The sequence below is a fragment of the Silene latifolia genome, chromosome X (genome assembly GCF_048544455.1).
Source record: "Silene latifolia isolate original U9 population chromosome X, ASM4854445v1, whole genome shotgun sequence".
Taxonomy (NCBI): Eukaryota; Viridiplantae; Streptophyta; class Magnoliopsida; order Caryophyllales; family Caryophyllaceae; genus Silene; species Silene latifolia.
The window spans coordinates 10,362,290-10,375,491 of record NC_133537.1 but is presented as its reverse complement, the minus strand read 5'-3'; the positions used below and the strand labels follow the sequence as shown (position 1 = coordinate 10,375,491).

General features: G+C 35.3%; 3 protein-coding genes across 3 annotated transcripts; all 3 read right to left on the bottom strand.

Moving 5' to 3' along the window:
* Window positions 1-33: 33 nt before the first annotated feature.
* LOC141621206 (peroxidase 57-like) lies at window positions 34-1,968 on the bottom strand. The gene is made up of 4 exons (XM_074437867.1): window positions 1,440-1,968; window positions 1,029-1,208; window positions 785-947; window positions 34-694 (listed from the first exon to the last, which is right to left on the bottom strand). The coding sequence occupies exons 1-4, from the start codon at window positions 1,860-1,862 to the stop codon at window positions 285-287; spliced, it is 1,176 nt and encodes a 391-aa protein (XP_074293968.1). The 5' UTR covers window positions 1,863-1,968; the 3' UTR covers window positions 34-284.
* A 2,633-nt stretch (window positions 1,969-4,601) lies between these two features.
* LOC141621204 (cationic peroxidase 2-like) lies at window positions 4,602-6,551 on the bottom strand. Its single transcript, XM_074437866.1, has 4 exons — window positions 6,137-6,551; window positions 5,674-5,853; window positions 5,438-5,597; window positions 4,602-5,112 (listed from the first exon to the last, which is right to left on the bottom strand). Exons 1-4 carry the CDS (start codon window positions 6,407-6,409, stop codon window positions 4,709-4,711), a joined length of 1,017 nt encoding a protein of 338 aa, XP_074293967.1. The 5' UTR covers window positions 6,410-6,551; the 3' UTR covers window positions 4,602-4,708.
* A 4,452-nt stretch (window positions 6,552-11,003) lies between these two features.
* On the bottom strand, window positions 11,004-12,635 carry LOC141616846 (peroxidase 57-like). The gene is made up of 4 exons (XM_074434006.1): window positions 12,369-12,635; window positions 12,049-12,228; window positions 11,515-11,674; window positions 11,004-11,428 (listed from the first exon to the last, which is right to left on the bottom strand). The coding sequence occupies exons 1-4, from the start codon at window positions 12,633-12,635 to the stop codon at window positions 11,004-11,006; spliced, it is 1,032 nt and encodes a 343-aa protein (XP_074290107.1).
* Between the last annotated feature and the right edge of the window lie 567 nt (window positions 12,636-13,202).

The window sequence follows — 13,202 nt, the reverse complement described above, 5'->3', positions numbered from 1 at the left end:
GTTTAATCTACTCGTTGACAGAACCCACAGAAGTAAAAAAAAGTTGGTTACATAAATATATAACTCACTAAGTCTATACAAATCAATACTTATCGACTTAAAGAGTTATTTACACTATCAATTGACGGTCAATTGAAGGAGATTGCCCCAACTTGTCGGTAGGGAATACTCCTGTTCAACACCGAAAAAAAAGAAGGAATAGTCTGTATGTGTGATCAAATCGAACTCTTTGGTGTTTATCTACTCAATGTTATATCTGAACACACAAAAAAAAAAAAGGTATCTTAATTGACACTCCTGCAAACTTTTCTAACTTCGCCTTGATCTCCAGTGAGTACATCAAGTGCTTGCAACTTCACCATGGCGTTTGCGAGTTCAATATTAAAGAGTGTTGCATTGAGAGACAATTGTTGAACAAACCCTTGAGTTGTCGGATCACGGGCTAGCTCTTGGTCAATTGGAAGGACTCCTCTCCGGTTGATGATTTGATTGAAGTAAGAGTTATCTACTGTATTTAACCTTTGAGGATTTTGATCAAGAAGAGTGAAGTTGCTGTTCACTAAGGTGTTCTGAGGGCATGTCGACATTAGATGGTTGCGAAGTTCAGGATCCATGAAGGGGTCGAATAGGCTAGTACCTGGGTAGAGACGGTCCTTGAAGAACACACAATGTGCAACTCCAACTGTGTGACATCCTGCTTGGGCGACAACAGAATAAGACCGTTACAATAAGACCGTCTCATATAAATTTCTATGTATTTGAGTTTGCAGGTGTTAAAAAATACCTAATAGAACAACCATTTCTCCGATGGTGAAATTTTTGGCAGCAAAGGCTGTAGCGGTGTCCTCGACTGACAGGAAAGGGCCAGGAAGATCACGCGCATCCTTGGCTCTTGACACTAGTCCATCTCTTCTACCTGTTTGTACCGGATAATCGGGTCCTCCTCCCTGTTCAGAAAGACACATGATATTCTGTAATGTAATACAGAGTTTTTTCGATAATGAATTTTGGCAGTGTGTTTAATTTACCAGTTTAATTAGCACTTTAGTAGCAACTGCAATGATATCAGCACAGGAAACTAAACCAGGACATTTCGCTTCGACAGCAAGCTTTACATCATCCACAATTTTGTATCCTCTCACACTACGATTAGGGCTCGCAGTTTTCTCTGTCGAATTTCCCTCGATCAGAATCGATGCATCACACCCCTGTTCATTTTCAGTTAACAACACATCATTAGATTACTGATTAACAATGTCATAGCACGAGTATGTTTTTCTGGTGTAAAGGGAGCCACAAGGGCGATTTTGATGCTGACAGGGTTTGAACCTAGGTCATGACTACCACAGCTCATGATTTTACCAACTAAGCTAGTTTGACACATATGTAAGTACTTATAAGTAATAGTACTTTTGATGAGATGAATAATGAAAGCGTACACTGACAAAACAATCATGAAATTGCAAGCGGAGCAAAGCAGGAAGTAAAGTAGGATCAGCTCGAAACAATGCTTCAACTACATTAGCAATAATCGCTTCAACATCCACATCCTCCTCTAAGCATTTCCCAACATAAAACCCAACCTGAAGACCAGAAGTCGAATCTCCAACAAGCGAAGGCAAAGGTGGACTACCCAACGGCTCTCCCGACAAATTCATCGGCCGAGAAGTAGAAGCCGGGAGCCACTTCGACCCTGCAGGAGCAGAAGCAGGAGCAGCAGGAGGACGAGGAGGAGGAGGACTAGTAGTAGTGCATGGTGGTTCATCATATGGATCAAAGGTAGCACAATTACATAAAACAATAATTAGACAAAATTTCAAAGTTGAAAGTAATACAATGATGTTAGGTGGGTAGACCCTCATTGTGTACAATTAGTCCAAGTTTACGTGAAATGTTGATATTTTAGCAAGTTTTGGATTGTTTATTTTAATTGAAATTTGGTCATGTGTATGGTGAGAAAGGTATATAGTTAGATAATAAGTCAATGTCATTCAATTGATTGCATTATTTTTCTTTGCTTTCTTTATCAATTATTATCATAAAGTGTTACCGCGTATGATGTAAAGTAAGATGTCTAAATTATTGGATTATTAATCGATGTTTGATTGTTTCTAATAAACTATTCAAGATTTCAAGGTATGTAGTTGTCTGAACTCTAATACTGTTTTCGAAAAATTAATATGTCGGTGTTCCGAGTAGAGATCATCTTCAATTTTATGCATTTTTAACTCGGGTTTCGAAAGTCAAAATTTTTAAACTTTGACCATAAATATACGGAATTTTAACAATTGGAGTTTATGTTATTATTATTATCATCAAATCCCTTAGTTTACTCTATTCATTCAAATCATTTGTTTACCTTTTATATTTTTTGTGAGAAATATTTTAATTAAAGGTAAATATTAAACAAATAATTGACACCAAAGGAGTATATTTTAAAATTTACTTTTTATGTACAAACACAATAAACAGGGGTGGGCTACTAATATAGTAATATTAGGGCAGAGTACGGATCGGGTATTTGATCCAAAGTGTTAGTTCGGATTGGATATCCATATTAGAAATCATGAAGTTAGATATCTAATATCCAAACCAAATGTTCGGGTATCCAAAATAATCGGATCAGATGCGGATATCCATACTTTTGAATTTACTTTAAAATTAAGTTTGAAGCACGATTATATTCATAGTCATACATGATAATTTTCTTTAGTATTCTTATTCCAATGTTCTCGACATAAAATTTAAGTACCACCTAGATATTTCTCTAATATTTTAAACATTAATTAAGTTGTTGTATCAAATAAAATTTTATTTTCTCGAAATTATACTAGAAAACTATAGTTTCGAATCGGATCGGATATCCAAATGTTTTAATTCTAATATCCATATTCAAACCAAAACCAAAGATTTCGGATCAAATATCCAAACCAAACTTAACTTTCGGATCGAATATCCAAAAATTCGGATCGGATTAATTTGGATAATCGGATTTTTTGCTCAGCCCTAACTAATATAAGGGTAAATTAGAAAAAAATTGAGATATTTAACAAAAAAATTTAAATCTTTCGTTGTGTTATGGAGATCCGTCCAAACCGCCACTAACGTAAAAGCAAGCACACAAATAATGTAGAATAAGAAACTACTTTTTTTTTTCTCTCCTAGCACTCTGTATATAATAATAGCCTATATTGGACTACTACACTATCCGTCTATACGTATAGACGGATACCATTTTTCCTCACAAAATATCCATTTGCTATAAAGTGGGAAGCACATGGGGGTGCCCCACCTTGTCGCCCATACCCATTTTATTAAAGGTCTTTACTCGTCTGTTCGCCCACCCGTCTATACCAAGACCTATTGTAGTTGTTGCATCAGATGTCTACTGAGTACTGATCCATTCGAAAGTCGCATTAAGATGTTATTCAATTTCATTCACGATTAGTCTCATTATAGATGGATATGTCTGTCTAAAGTAAAAGACGCGTCAAATATACTTTTAAAGTATTTGATATTTTTGGACCTCATCATGCAATTTGTTGCTTGTCTTATAGAGTAAATATTTAGCTCGTTTATAACTATAAATGAATATCTATCCGTCGATAATGTGAATTTGTGTTTTAACTAATGAGTGGAGAAATGATGGGAACTGGGAAGTGCCTAAATTGTCCCGAACTTTCGTAAAGTTTTCTACTCCCGGTGTTGGGTAATTTATGATGAATATTGACCACATGATTAATATTCCCTCCATCTCGGTCAATGTTATTCTCTGATTTTGGCACAAAGATAAAAAAAGAGGAGGGATCAATTATTAAATGGCAAATGGACAAAATTGTGTGTGAATGATTAGATTGACTATTAAGTTGATTCTTAAAATAAAAAGAACAACAATTGACTGAGACACCAGAAAATGAAATAGGATAACAAATAATCGGAATAGAGAGAGTCCAAGGTCAATATAATAGAAGTAATTATCAAACCTAACTCATGAATGATTAATGCTTCCAAATTCCAAACAAAGATTACTAGAATGAGATTAATTGGTGGACTATAAACTGCATGTACCCACAAGACCAAGTCCTCAACTCCTCAACATACCTACTGGATCTATATAGTCGAATATGTCTACGGTGGGGACGGGAATCAACTTACGACCTGTCATAACCTCTTTTTATTTATATCTCTATTTTGATCGATTGTCCGAGTCATCATAAGTTACGACAATCTTAAACAATAATTGGTGTATACTTTATCACACTCATCACGAACGATTGTAAGGAGTGTACCTTATGATATGAGTAGTATAAGACAACGTCTTTTCAAGATTTTTTTTTTTTTTTATTTATTTATTTAGAGAGAGCAATAAGGGAGATTTCAATGCTAACGGGATTCGAACCAAAGTCATGAGTAACACCTCTCATGACTTTACAAATTAAGACGGTCGACATTTGCAAGAATTTGTCATCACTATTAAGTCTAATTGTGATTTTTTGAATCATAAATCAAAACTCAAGGAAAATACAAATGACGACAACGACGACATCTTAAAACAAAATCTCATTCTGTAAATGAGCTGGGATCGGCTAACACGTATACCGTTGTTTAACAGAGTCATTAATAACTAATGAAAAATTAAAAAAGTGGAAAAGAGAAACACAAGGGTAACACAGACTATGTAGATTGTAGATTGCAGAAAGTGGATATTTCAGTTGAATTTACTGCAAACTTTTCTGATATTTCCTTTATCACCAGTTAAAACTTCAACAGCCTGCAATTTCACCATAACTAGTGCCAATTTCGAGTTAAATGATGCCGGATTAGCGACAAAGCTGTTGACAGTCGCATTTGTGCTAGGATCGCGAGTTAGAGCTTGATCGACTGGGAGAAGTCCTCTCTTCAATGCAAGCTGGTTGTAGTAAGAACTATCAAACTTGTCTATGCCTCCACTTTGGTCTAGAAAAACCTCATTGTCAACTGTTCTGTCCTGAGGGCAGAGTTGTATCAAGTTTTGCCTTAGGCTCTCATCCATGTTAGCGTCGTAATCGCTACTGTCATTGTAGAGTCGGGTTCTGAAATGTCGACAATGTGCAATTCCGACTGTGTGACAACCTACATACATGTCATGCAATGTGTTATAATAAATGTGGCAAATGTGGGGTAGCTTAACGAGTAACTAAGGTCCAGGCCCGTTAATTGGATTTGAGAGATTCGGTTCTAAAAGACAATATGAGGCCCATGTTATAGGAAACCTTAGTTTTTGTACGTTCTTGAGATTCAGCTAGCAAGTGAAAACAATTGATTGAGTTTGGGAGCTGGTTCTGAGAACCTTGTGAATATGCTATGAGACAGCCCTGCTAAGTTGGACTGTGTGACTTTAAATAAGGACCAATGTCGATATATAGAAATCGAAAAATGGGTAAATGAGGTTAATTACCTAGAAGAGTAACCATTTCATCCAAAGTAAAATTTTTAGCCTTGAAAAATTCAAAGCTTTGGGGAACATCTAAAGAAGGGCTTGGAAGGTTCACATCATTAGCATCTGACACAGTTCCATCCCGTCTCCCGGTTTGCACACCGTAATCTGGCCCGCCTCCCTGTATAAATAGTTCAAAATTAGAACAACTTTAGATGAAATGGTTTGAAAATTCTATGTAATGTGGAGTTTGTTACCAGCTTTAGAACAACTTTTGTAGCAATAGCAATGATGTCTGCGCAAGAAACAATGCCAGGGCATTTGGCTTCGACTTTAACCTTCAAAGCATCAATGAAGTCGTATTCCCTAACACCATTGTTAGCACTAGCGACTTTCTCGGTTGTAGTTCCTTCGATTAGGATCGATGCATCACATCCCTTTTCAAGTCATAATGTTACATTATTAGTACAAAGAATTGAACAAAATCAATATTGCACTAGGCTAAATCATCTTCGACAAATTACATGGTTATATGTTAGTAGGAATAGGAATGAATCGATTGATAAGTGCCAGGCCTCGCATATGTACTTAGTCTGGTGGTTAACAAGGAGGTATAGTGGACCAAAGGTCCCAGATTTGTATCCCCCACCTCGGATATAGTGCTGCCCATGTGACTCATTTGACACCAGAAAAAAAACAGACAAAAAAGAATATGGTCACCTTAACAAAGCAGTCATGAAATTGGAGCCGGAGGAAAGCGGGTAGGACAGTGGCGTCACTTCGGAAATGACTTGCAACTTCGGCTTCTATAAATGCTTGAATATCAAGAGTCGTATTAGGGCAACGACCTTTATAAAAACCGACCTGCAACCCCGTAGGGTTCTTTTTAGCCTGACCATATGGAACAGACTCTCCAACCCGACCCATTGCCATGACTAGTCCAAGAACTAGTACAACAGTAGCTAAACTAGAACCAAAATATGAGACCCCCATTTTTAATTTTTATTTTTTTTGGTTTTTAACTTTAAATTGTGTACATTTTGAGTTAATGTCAATACATATATATATACATATACATATGTGAGTAGATGAGTTTAATTTGGATGAATTTGTCACAATATTATTTCAAGTTGTATTAATTTAAGTAGTCTTGAACGTAAGTTAATTATTAGTTCTATAGTTCTATGTACGCACAAGTAAGTAGTAGTAGCCGAGCACGTACAAAGTGGCATGCACGTACCAGTTAGTCCGGTTGGCATACGACATACCACAATATCAAACTAAGGGTCCGTTTGGATACAATTTTAGGAGGGAAGGGGAGGGGAGGGGGAGTGAGGGGAGGTGAAGGGAGGGGAGAGAAGGGGAGGGCAAATCAGAGGTGGGTGTTTGGATAACAAAAATTATAAAGGGAAATGGAAGGGGAGGAAGGAGGGAGATGAAGAATGGATGGAGGATTGAAGGATGTTGGTGGTATAATTAGAGTCCAAATAATGTTTTCTTTCCAAATCTTGCCACCCTTGGAAAGATTATAGTTTGTTCTATAGGAGGGAAAATAAGTCCTCTCATTTCTCTCCCCTTCCATTTCCTTTCTCCCATATTTTTTATCCAAACAAAGAAAATTAAATCCCTCCCTTTCCCTCCCCTCCCCTTCTCTCCAATTCCTTCAATCCAAACGGACCCTAAGTCATCTAAGGGAGAATATAAGGTTGGCATACGACATACCACAATCTTATTGTATGTTTTTCAATTTTGAATGATAATGACATTAGGGTAATATCGAAGACCTTAATTTGGTGTATTTCGATACTGTTAAAACTCATGTTCTACATCAATAGTGAGGTGAAAGATATCTTTATAAGTGTCAACAGAATAAAATAATACGACACTTTTGGGAAGGAGCCAATTAGAGTAAATTCCTGATGACTTGACTCAAAGCGGACAATATTGTACTATTATTGACAATATAAACGAAATAGAGGGAGTATAAACTACGCACTAGTTTTGAATCCATTGTAACGCTCTTATGACTTATTTGTCGAGAAAAAGAAACATATATCAGATGTATTACCTCAGATTTTACTTATTTTTGAGCATATGCGTGTTTTTTCAGAGTTTGTTACCTCAAACTTTATTTGTTTTTGAGCATATGTGTTTTATTTCTGAGCTTATTAAAGTTTATAAGTTAGATTTTAATTTTTTTTTCATCAAAACTCAAATTTAACTAAGTTTGTATGCAATATTTTTGAGTTTTATTGTAATTTTTTGAGCTGAATGTTTTAGTGAATAAACTCAAGAACTTTATAGTAAAACTCATAATTTTTAAAATAAAACTCAAAAACTTTATTATAGTGTTCAAAAACTATAAAACTGATGGTAGTACATCGGATATATAATACACTTACTGCTTGTTTGTCCGGAAAAAAAAAACACTATTTCAATCTGCTGGAATTAATGATGTATACTATCTTAGCCGGCATGCCCAATCAAATGATAGTCCGTATACAATGCATGCTTGTGAGTTGAGACTTGTAAGGAGCGCGTTGACAACATTTTATTATTCAAAGATATTATTATTTCCTTATAGTAGAACTTTTTTTTTTTTTTTTTTTTTTTTTTTTTTTTTTTGGTACGAATGAGGGGCTAGGCCCCAAAAGAAAAGTTAATTGTTTGCTATTATACGGGGAGTAGCAATCCCGGCCCAAATATGTCCTCCCTAATACTAGCATCTACTCCCAAATTTGCTAACAAATCCGCCACTTTATTTGCTTCTCTATAAGTATGTTTGAGCTTAACCGTTCAGTGCTCCTCCTTGATCAAGTCTTGACATCTTTTGACGATAAACTTCAGACTATTGCTCAACAGTTGCTCCTCTTTAACCCTGTTAACACAAGGGGAATTATCCATATAAATAATAAGCCTCCGTATCTTTAGTGACTTAGCTCTTTCCAGCCATGCAAGGAGAGCTAATAACTCAGCTTTCATTGAGGAACATATCCCACAGGAGAAGTAGAAAGCATTAACGAAATTACTCGTTTTATCTCGGAAAATCCCGCCACCACCTGCTAGGATTTCCTTTTAAAGCCCCGTCGGTATTAAGCAAAATCCAACCATGAGGTGGAGGGAGCCAACTGTTAAAAACCTCCACATTCGAAGGTCGAAGTTGCGGAATAAAAATATACTTAATTACTTCGGCTAAATAGATTATTTCATACGACATTTATTATAATTTTAGTAAAAAGTGTAAAAATGTTAAAGAAACTTGTGCAATAACCGTTTTAAGAGCATGTGTCGATGACCTTGGTTGGTAAAGTCATGACTCATGAGAGGTGATACTTATGACCTCTGTTAAATCCCAACAGCATGAATGAAAATTACCCAGGACTCTCTTTGCACAAAAAAAATATCAATCTTAAGGGCATAAAAGTAATATATCTATAATCAAAAGAGATTTGACGATGTAAGCTAGTAAGCTACTAAAAAACACATTAAAGGATCCTTGCATTCATTCGATATAGTGTTCGTAATTTTCATTCTGGGTCATAGAAACAATCATTTAGTATTGCTAATATATGGGTAATATTGCGTACATTTCTCTTTGCACAAAAAAAAAAATATCAATCTTAAGGGCATAAAAGTAATATATCTATAATCAAAAGAGATTTGACGATGTAAGCTAGTAAGCTACTAAAACACATTAAAGGATCCTTGCATTCATTCGATATAGTGTTCGACGTAATTTTCATTCTGGGTCATAGAAACAATCACTTATTATTGCTAATATATGGGTAATATTGCGTACATATCTGACCTTCTATACCGCACTTTAAAGGACCCATCATTAAGGCACTGAGGTAATCTTGTTGTTGTTGGAAAAAAACTTCATAAAGAGAAATTAAAAAGTTTTTTCACATTTTTCTCAAAAAAAAATTTTTTTTTCGCAAAAAACAAAATAAAATTAGTTATCCTTATTCAGGTATAGAATCATAAAAACTTTATTGATTGGACCTTAACGGGAATTTTTTGGTTATATGAGGTTATTTGAGCAACCTTATCTATATAAAATTAAACCAAATTTAAGCATTCTCCTTAAGCCACGTCATCACATACATATTATTTTTTTTAATAAATGTGGGACTCACACAAACAAAAATTGGAATTAATTCCTGAAAAACTGCTATGTTTAAGTTTTAGACGTAAATATTTACGTTTATGTTTTTTGCACGTAAATATTAGTGAATAATACCGAATAATGAATAATTTAAAACGTAAATAATTAAGTCCAAAATTGTACCAATAAAGTTACACAAACGGTTAAAAATTCAGTCCAAATTTAAGTATGAATTAATCGGAAATATAGTAATAAATTAAAGAACAACATACTAAAATTTCATTTTTAAAAAATAAAAAATAAGCTATTATCTCATAAATATATTCAGTCAGATATAATTTTTCTATATGACAGGCATATTGTTTTATATACATTGCATTTAATATACTTTATATTATGTTTTTAACATTGAATTTTTGCAGTGTTTTAAGTTATTATCATTATAAAAGAAATAGAGTATAAAATATTCATATATTTTGGTTAATATTTTTTAAATGTTAATTATTTATGACAACTTTTTAAAAATATACCCGTACAATTTTGCACGAGTTAAAAACTAGTTAATTTGAGTTTTGGGTTTATTTCAAACTATTTAATGCCAATGGCCAACGTCATCAATTGTATTTTTTTCCCCTGTTTTAAGACAAAGCCGCTACTTAGGAGGCGTTTGGTTCGAAGGGAAGGAATGAAATGAATTGGAATCTCATAGTATTGTGGTATGGATTCTAAATCCCATACTTGGTTTATATTGTTTGGTTGAACTTGGAGAATGGAATGAAATGTTAAACATTATGGAATTGAGTTAGAATCTTGGGTTAAAGGTTGGGTATGAGATTAGAGGGGGTTGGAATGGATTTAGAACTCCATTCCAAAATAGCTCAAACAAACACTAGAATAGATTAAATCCATTCCATTCCATTCCAACTGCCTCAACCAAACACCCACTCATTTAGCTCGTTTGCAAACATAAAAGTAACGAAATAGACGGTAAAAACTTTAAGGACTCAACCATCAACAAAACTAATATGAATTAACATGGTATTAGAGAGCTCAATAACCCTTAAATCCTAATTCAAATAGGCGATGATGTGTAAACTATTAACTGAGACCGTGAGACGGAGAGAGTTAGCTATTGACTCGTCTACGGATTACGATGATGTATATTGACGTATTAGCAAATAGTTGCATTGATTCAATATTACTCAAATTAAATCCAAAAAGTTACTCCGAGACTTGAAATAATTTAATGATATACTCATTCCATGAAAACATGAATCGTCGTTTGAAACCGTCAATAACAGATTGGTAACAACAAAAAATATGAAAAATCAAGAAATATCGAAGCACACGAAAACAATACAAAAGATAGTGTTCCCTCCGTCGCAGTCAATAATTTTCATTTGACTTTACGAGATGATTCTAAGGTTATGGACCGAAATAGAGGGAGTAGTCCATAACCAGCACGGTCGGGTGATCTCGTTAATTGAATTTACTGCAGACCTTCCTGATGTTTCCATCAAGTCCAGTTTTGACATCAACAGCTTGCAATTTCACCATAGCTTGTGCCAATATAGCATTAAACAAGCCTTGGCTACCTGCGAAGCTACGCACCGTGTTTGCTGTACTAGGATCACGAGCTAGGGCTTGGTCGATTGTGAGGACTCCTCTTTGCTGTAATATTTGATGGAAGAAAGAGACGTCGAATTTGTCGTCACTGTAATAATTTGAGTACCCTCCACTACCTTGGTCGAGTAAAACCGCTTGAGTTGATGTTTCGTATTGAGGACATTTTTCACTCAACTGCCATCGTAGGCTCCCATCCATGTCAGGGTCATATTCAGTATTACCGGGATAGAGACGGTTTTGGAATGTTCCGCAATGTGCAATCCCGACTGTGTGACAACCTGCACATTTCGTGTAATGTTAAATATAACACGCGTAGATTTCAGCTATCTTAACTAGTCGGGTGGTTGAACCGATATATACATACCTATAAGCGCAACCATTTCCTCCAAAGAAAACCCTTTCGCCTTGAAGAATTCAAAACTTTGTTGCACGTTTACAGACGGTCTTGGAAGTTTCACATCTCCCGCATTTGATCTACTTCCGTCCTTTCGCCCTGTTTGTACGGGGTAATTCGGCCCTCCTCCCTGTAAATATTATACTTGTTATAACAGTAACAAGAAAGATAAATAAAAACAATAAAGAAAGCAACGCACAAATTTACGTGGTTCACTAACGGTATGTTAGCTACGTCCACATGGCAGAATGGAGAGAGTTTTATTGATATGCGTGGAGTTTTCAATTACAGATTCAGACGGTATAATAAGCATGACTGCTAGGGAGAGACTTAAAGAGTTTATATAATACTCTCTAAGACCTAATACAACATGACCTAATAAGGTCTAAGAGAGACAGAATCAAGGCACAAACCCAACAATACTTACGAGATTAAACCTGAAACAAACTTAAATTATGAAAAAAAAAAGAGAGAGAGAGAGACGTGAATTTAAATGAGCATTACCAGCTTCAGCACAGTAGTTGTAGCAATAGCGATAAGATCAGCGCAAGAGACGGTGTCAGGGCATATGCTTTCGACTTTAGCCTTCAAATCATCGAGGAAATCGTATTCCCTTACTCCGGCGTTAGCAGCATGGACTCTCTCGGTTGCACTTCCATATATCAGGATCGATGCATCACATCCCTTTCAAAGTCACATTACTAAATTAGTACGGATTCTGTTTTTAGGGTCGGATGTACACGTTCTTATATATTGATTGTCGACTGAAGAGTTTATGTTATAACAAAGAAAACAAAATATAGACAACAAATAAGGATGCTTACATTAACAAAACAGTCATGGAATTGCATTCGGAGGAAAGCAGGAAGTGTAGTTTTATCGCTATAGTAATGTTCCGTGACAATGTGTTCAATAAACCCCTGAATGTCGATACTCTTATCGGGGCACTTCCCGCGGTAATACCCGACTTGCAACCCCGATATGGGTAGCTTATTAGTCAACTCACTCGGATCTAACCACCCAAACACTCCGACTTGACCCATTGCCAAGATTAACCCAGCAACTAATGCAAAACTTGCTACACTCCTCATTTTTAATTTTTTTTTCTTTTGTTTTTCTTTGTTTTTTCGATTTTTGTTATAATTTTGAGTCGATTTGTGTCGATATATATACATGTTTGAGTTTAATTTGTTTATTACAATAATGTATTATTACTTGCTGCTATGATAATTATGTGTAGTAGTGGACAATCACGTAGTTTAGATCAGATATATGGAATGCACGAACCAGTAATTAGAATTTCAGATTATTAATATTATTATTATGGCCGGCTAATGAACCCTCAAGAACGAACATACGTTTGACATTCGAATAACCCAAAGGTCATAAATCATAAGCATCGGATGAATCATTTTGTCGATAGTTAACTTAGTTGGTAAAGTCATGACAGACAAGGATTCAATTCCTGTTATTGTTATATTTTGTCACAGTTGCTTCCGATAGACCAACAAGTAGTAGTATTATGGAAGGCATATACAGAAGGATAGGTGGAATAATGCAAATGACTCAGTAAAGTGGTTGAGTTTCTTTCTCTTGTGAAATATCAGTCCTTCGATGTAATTCTCGAAGCAATTTTAATTTCATCTTAGGTTATTCAG

Coding starts and splice junctions, on each gene's coding strand:
- LOC141616846 (XM_074434006.1), bottom strand. CDS start 12,635: ATGAGGAGTGTAGCAAGTTTTGCATTAGTTGCTGGGTTAATCTTGGCA. Junction 11,675..12,048: donor CAACTACTGTGCTGAAGCTG/GTAATGCTCATT, acceptor TAATATTTACAG/GGAGGAGGGCCGAATTACCC. Junction 11,429..11,514: donor GGAAATGGTTGCGCTTATAG/GTATGTATATAT, acceptor CGAAATGTGCAG/GTTGTCACACAGTCGGGATT.
- LOC141621204 (XM_074437866.1), bottom strand. CDS start 6,409: ATGGGGGTCTCATATTTTGGTTCTAGTTTAGCTACTGTTGTACTAGTT. Junction 5,598..5,673: donor CAAAAGTTGTTCTAAAGCTG/GTAACAAACTCC, acceptor CTATTTATACAG/GGAGGCGGGCCAGATTACGG. Junction 5,113..5,437: donor TGAAATGGTTACTCTTCTAG/GTAATTAACCTC, acceptor ACATGTATGTAG/GTTGTCACACAGTCGGAATT.
- LOC141621206 (XM_074437867.1), bottom strand. CDS start 1,862: ATGAGGGTCTACCCACCTAACATCATTGTATTACTTTCAACTTTGAAA. Junction 1,209..1,439: donor TTCATGATTGTTTTGTCAGT/GTACGCTTTCAT, acceptor GAAAATGAACAG/GGGTGTGATGCATCGATTCT. Junction 948..1,028: donor CTAAAGTGCTAATTAAACTG/GTAAATTAAACA, acceptor CTTTCTGAACAG/GGAGGAGGACCCGATTATCC.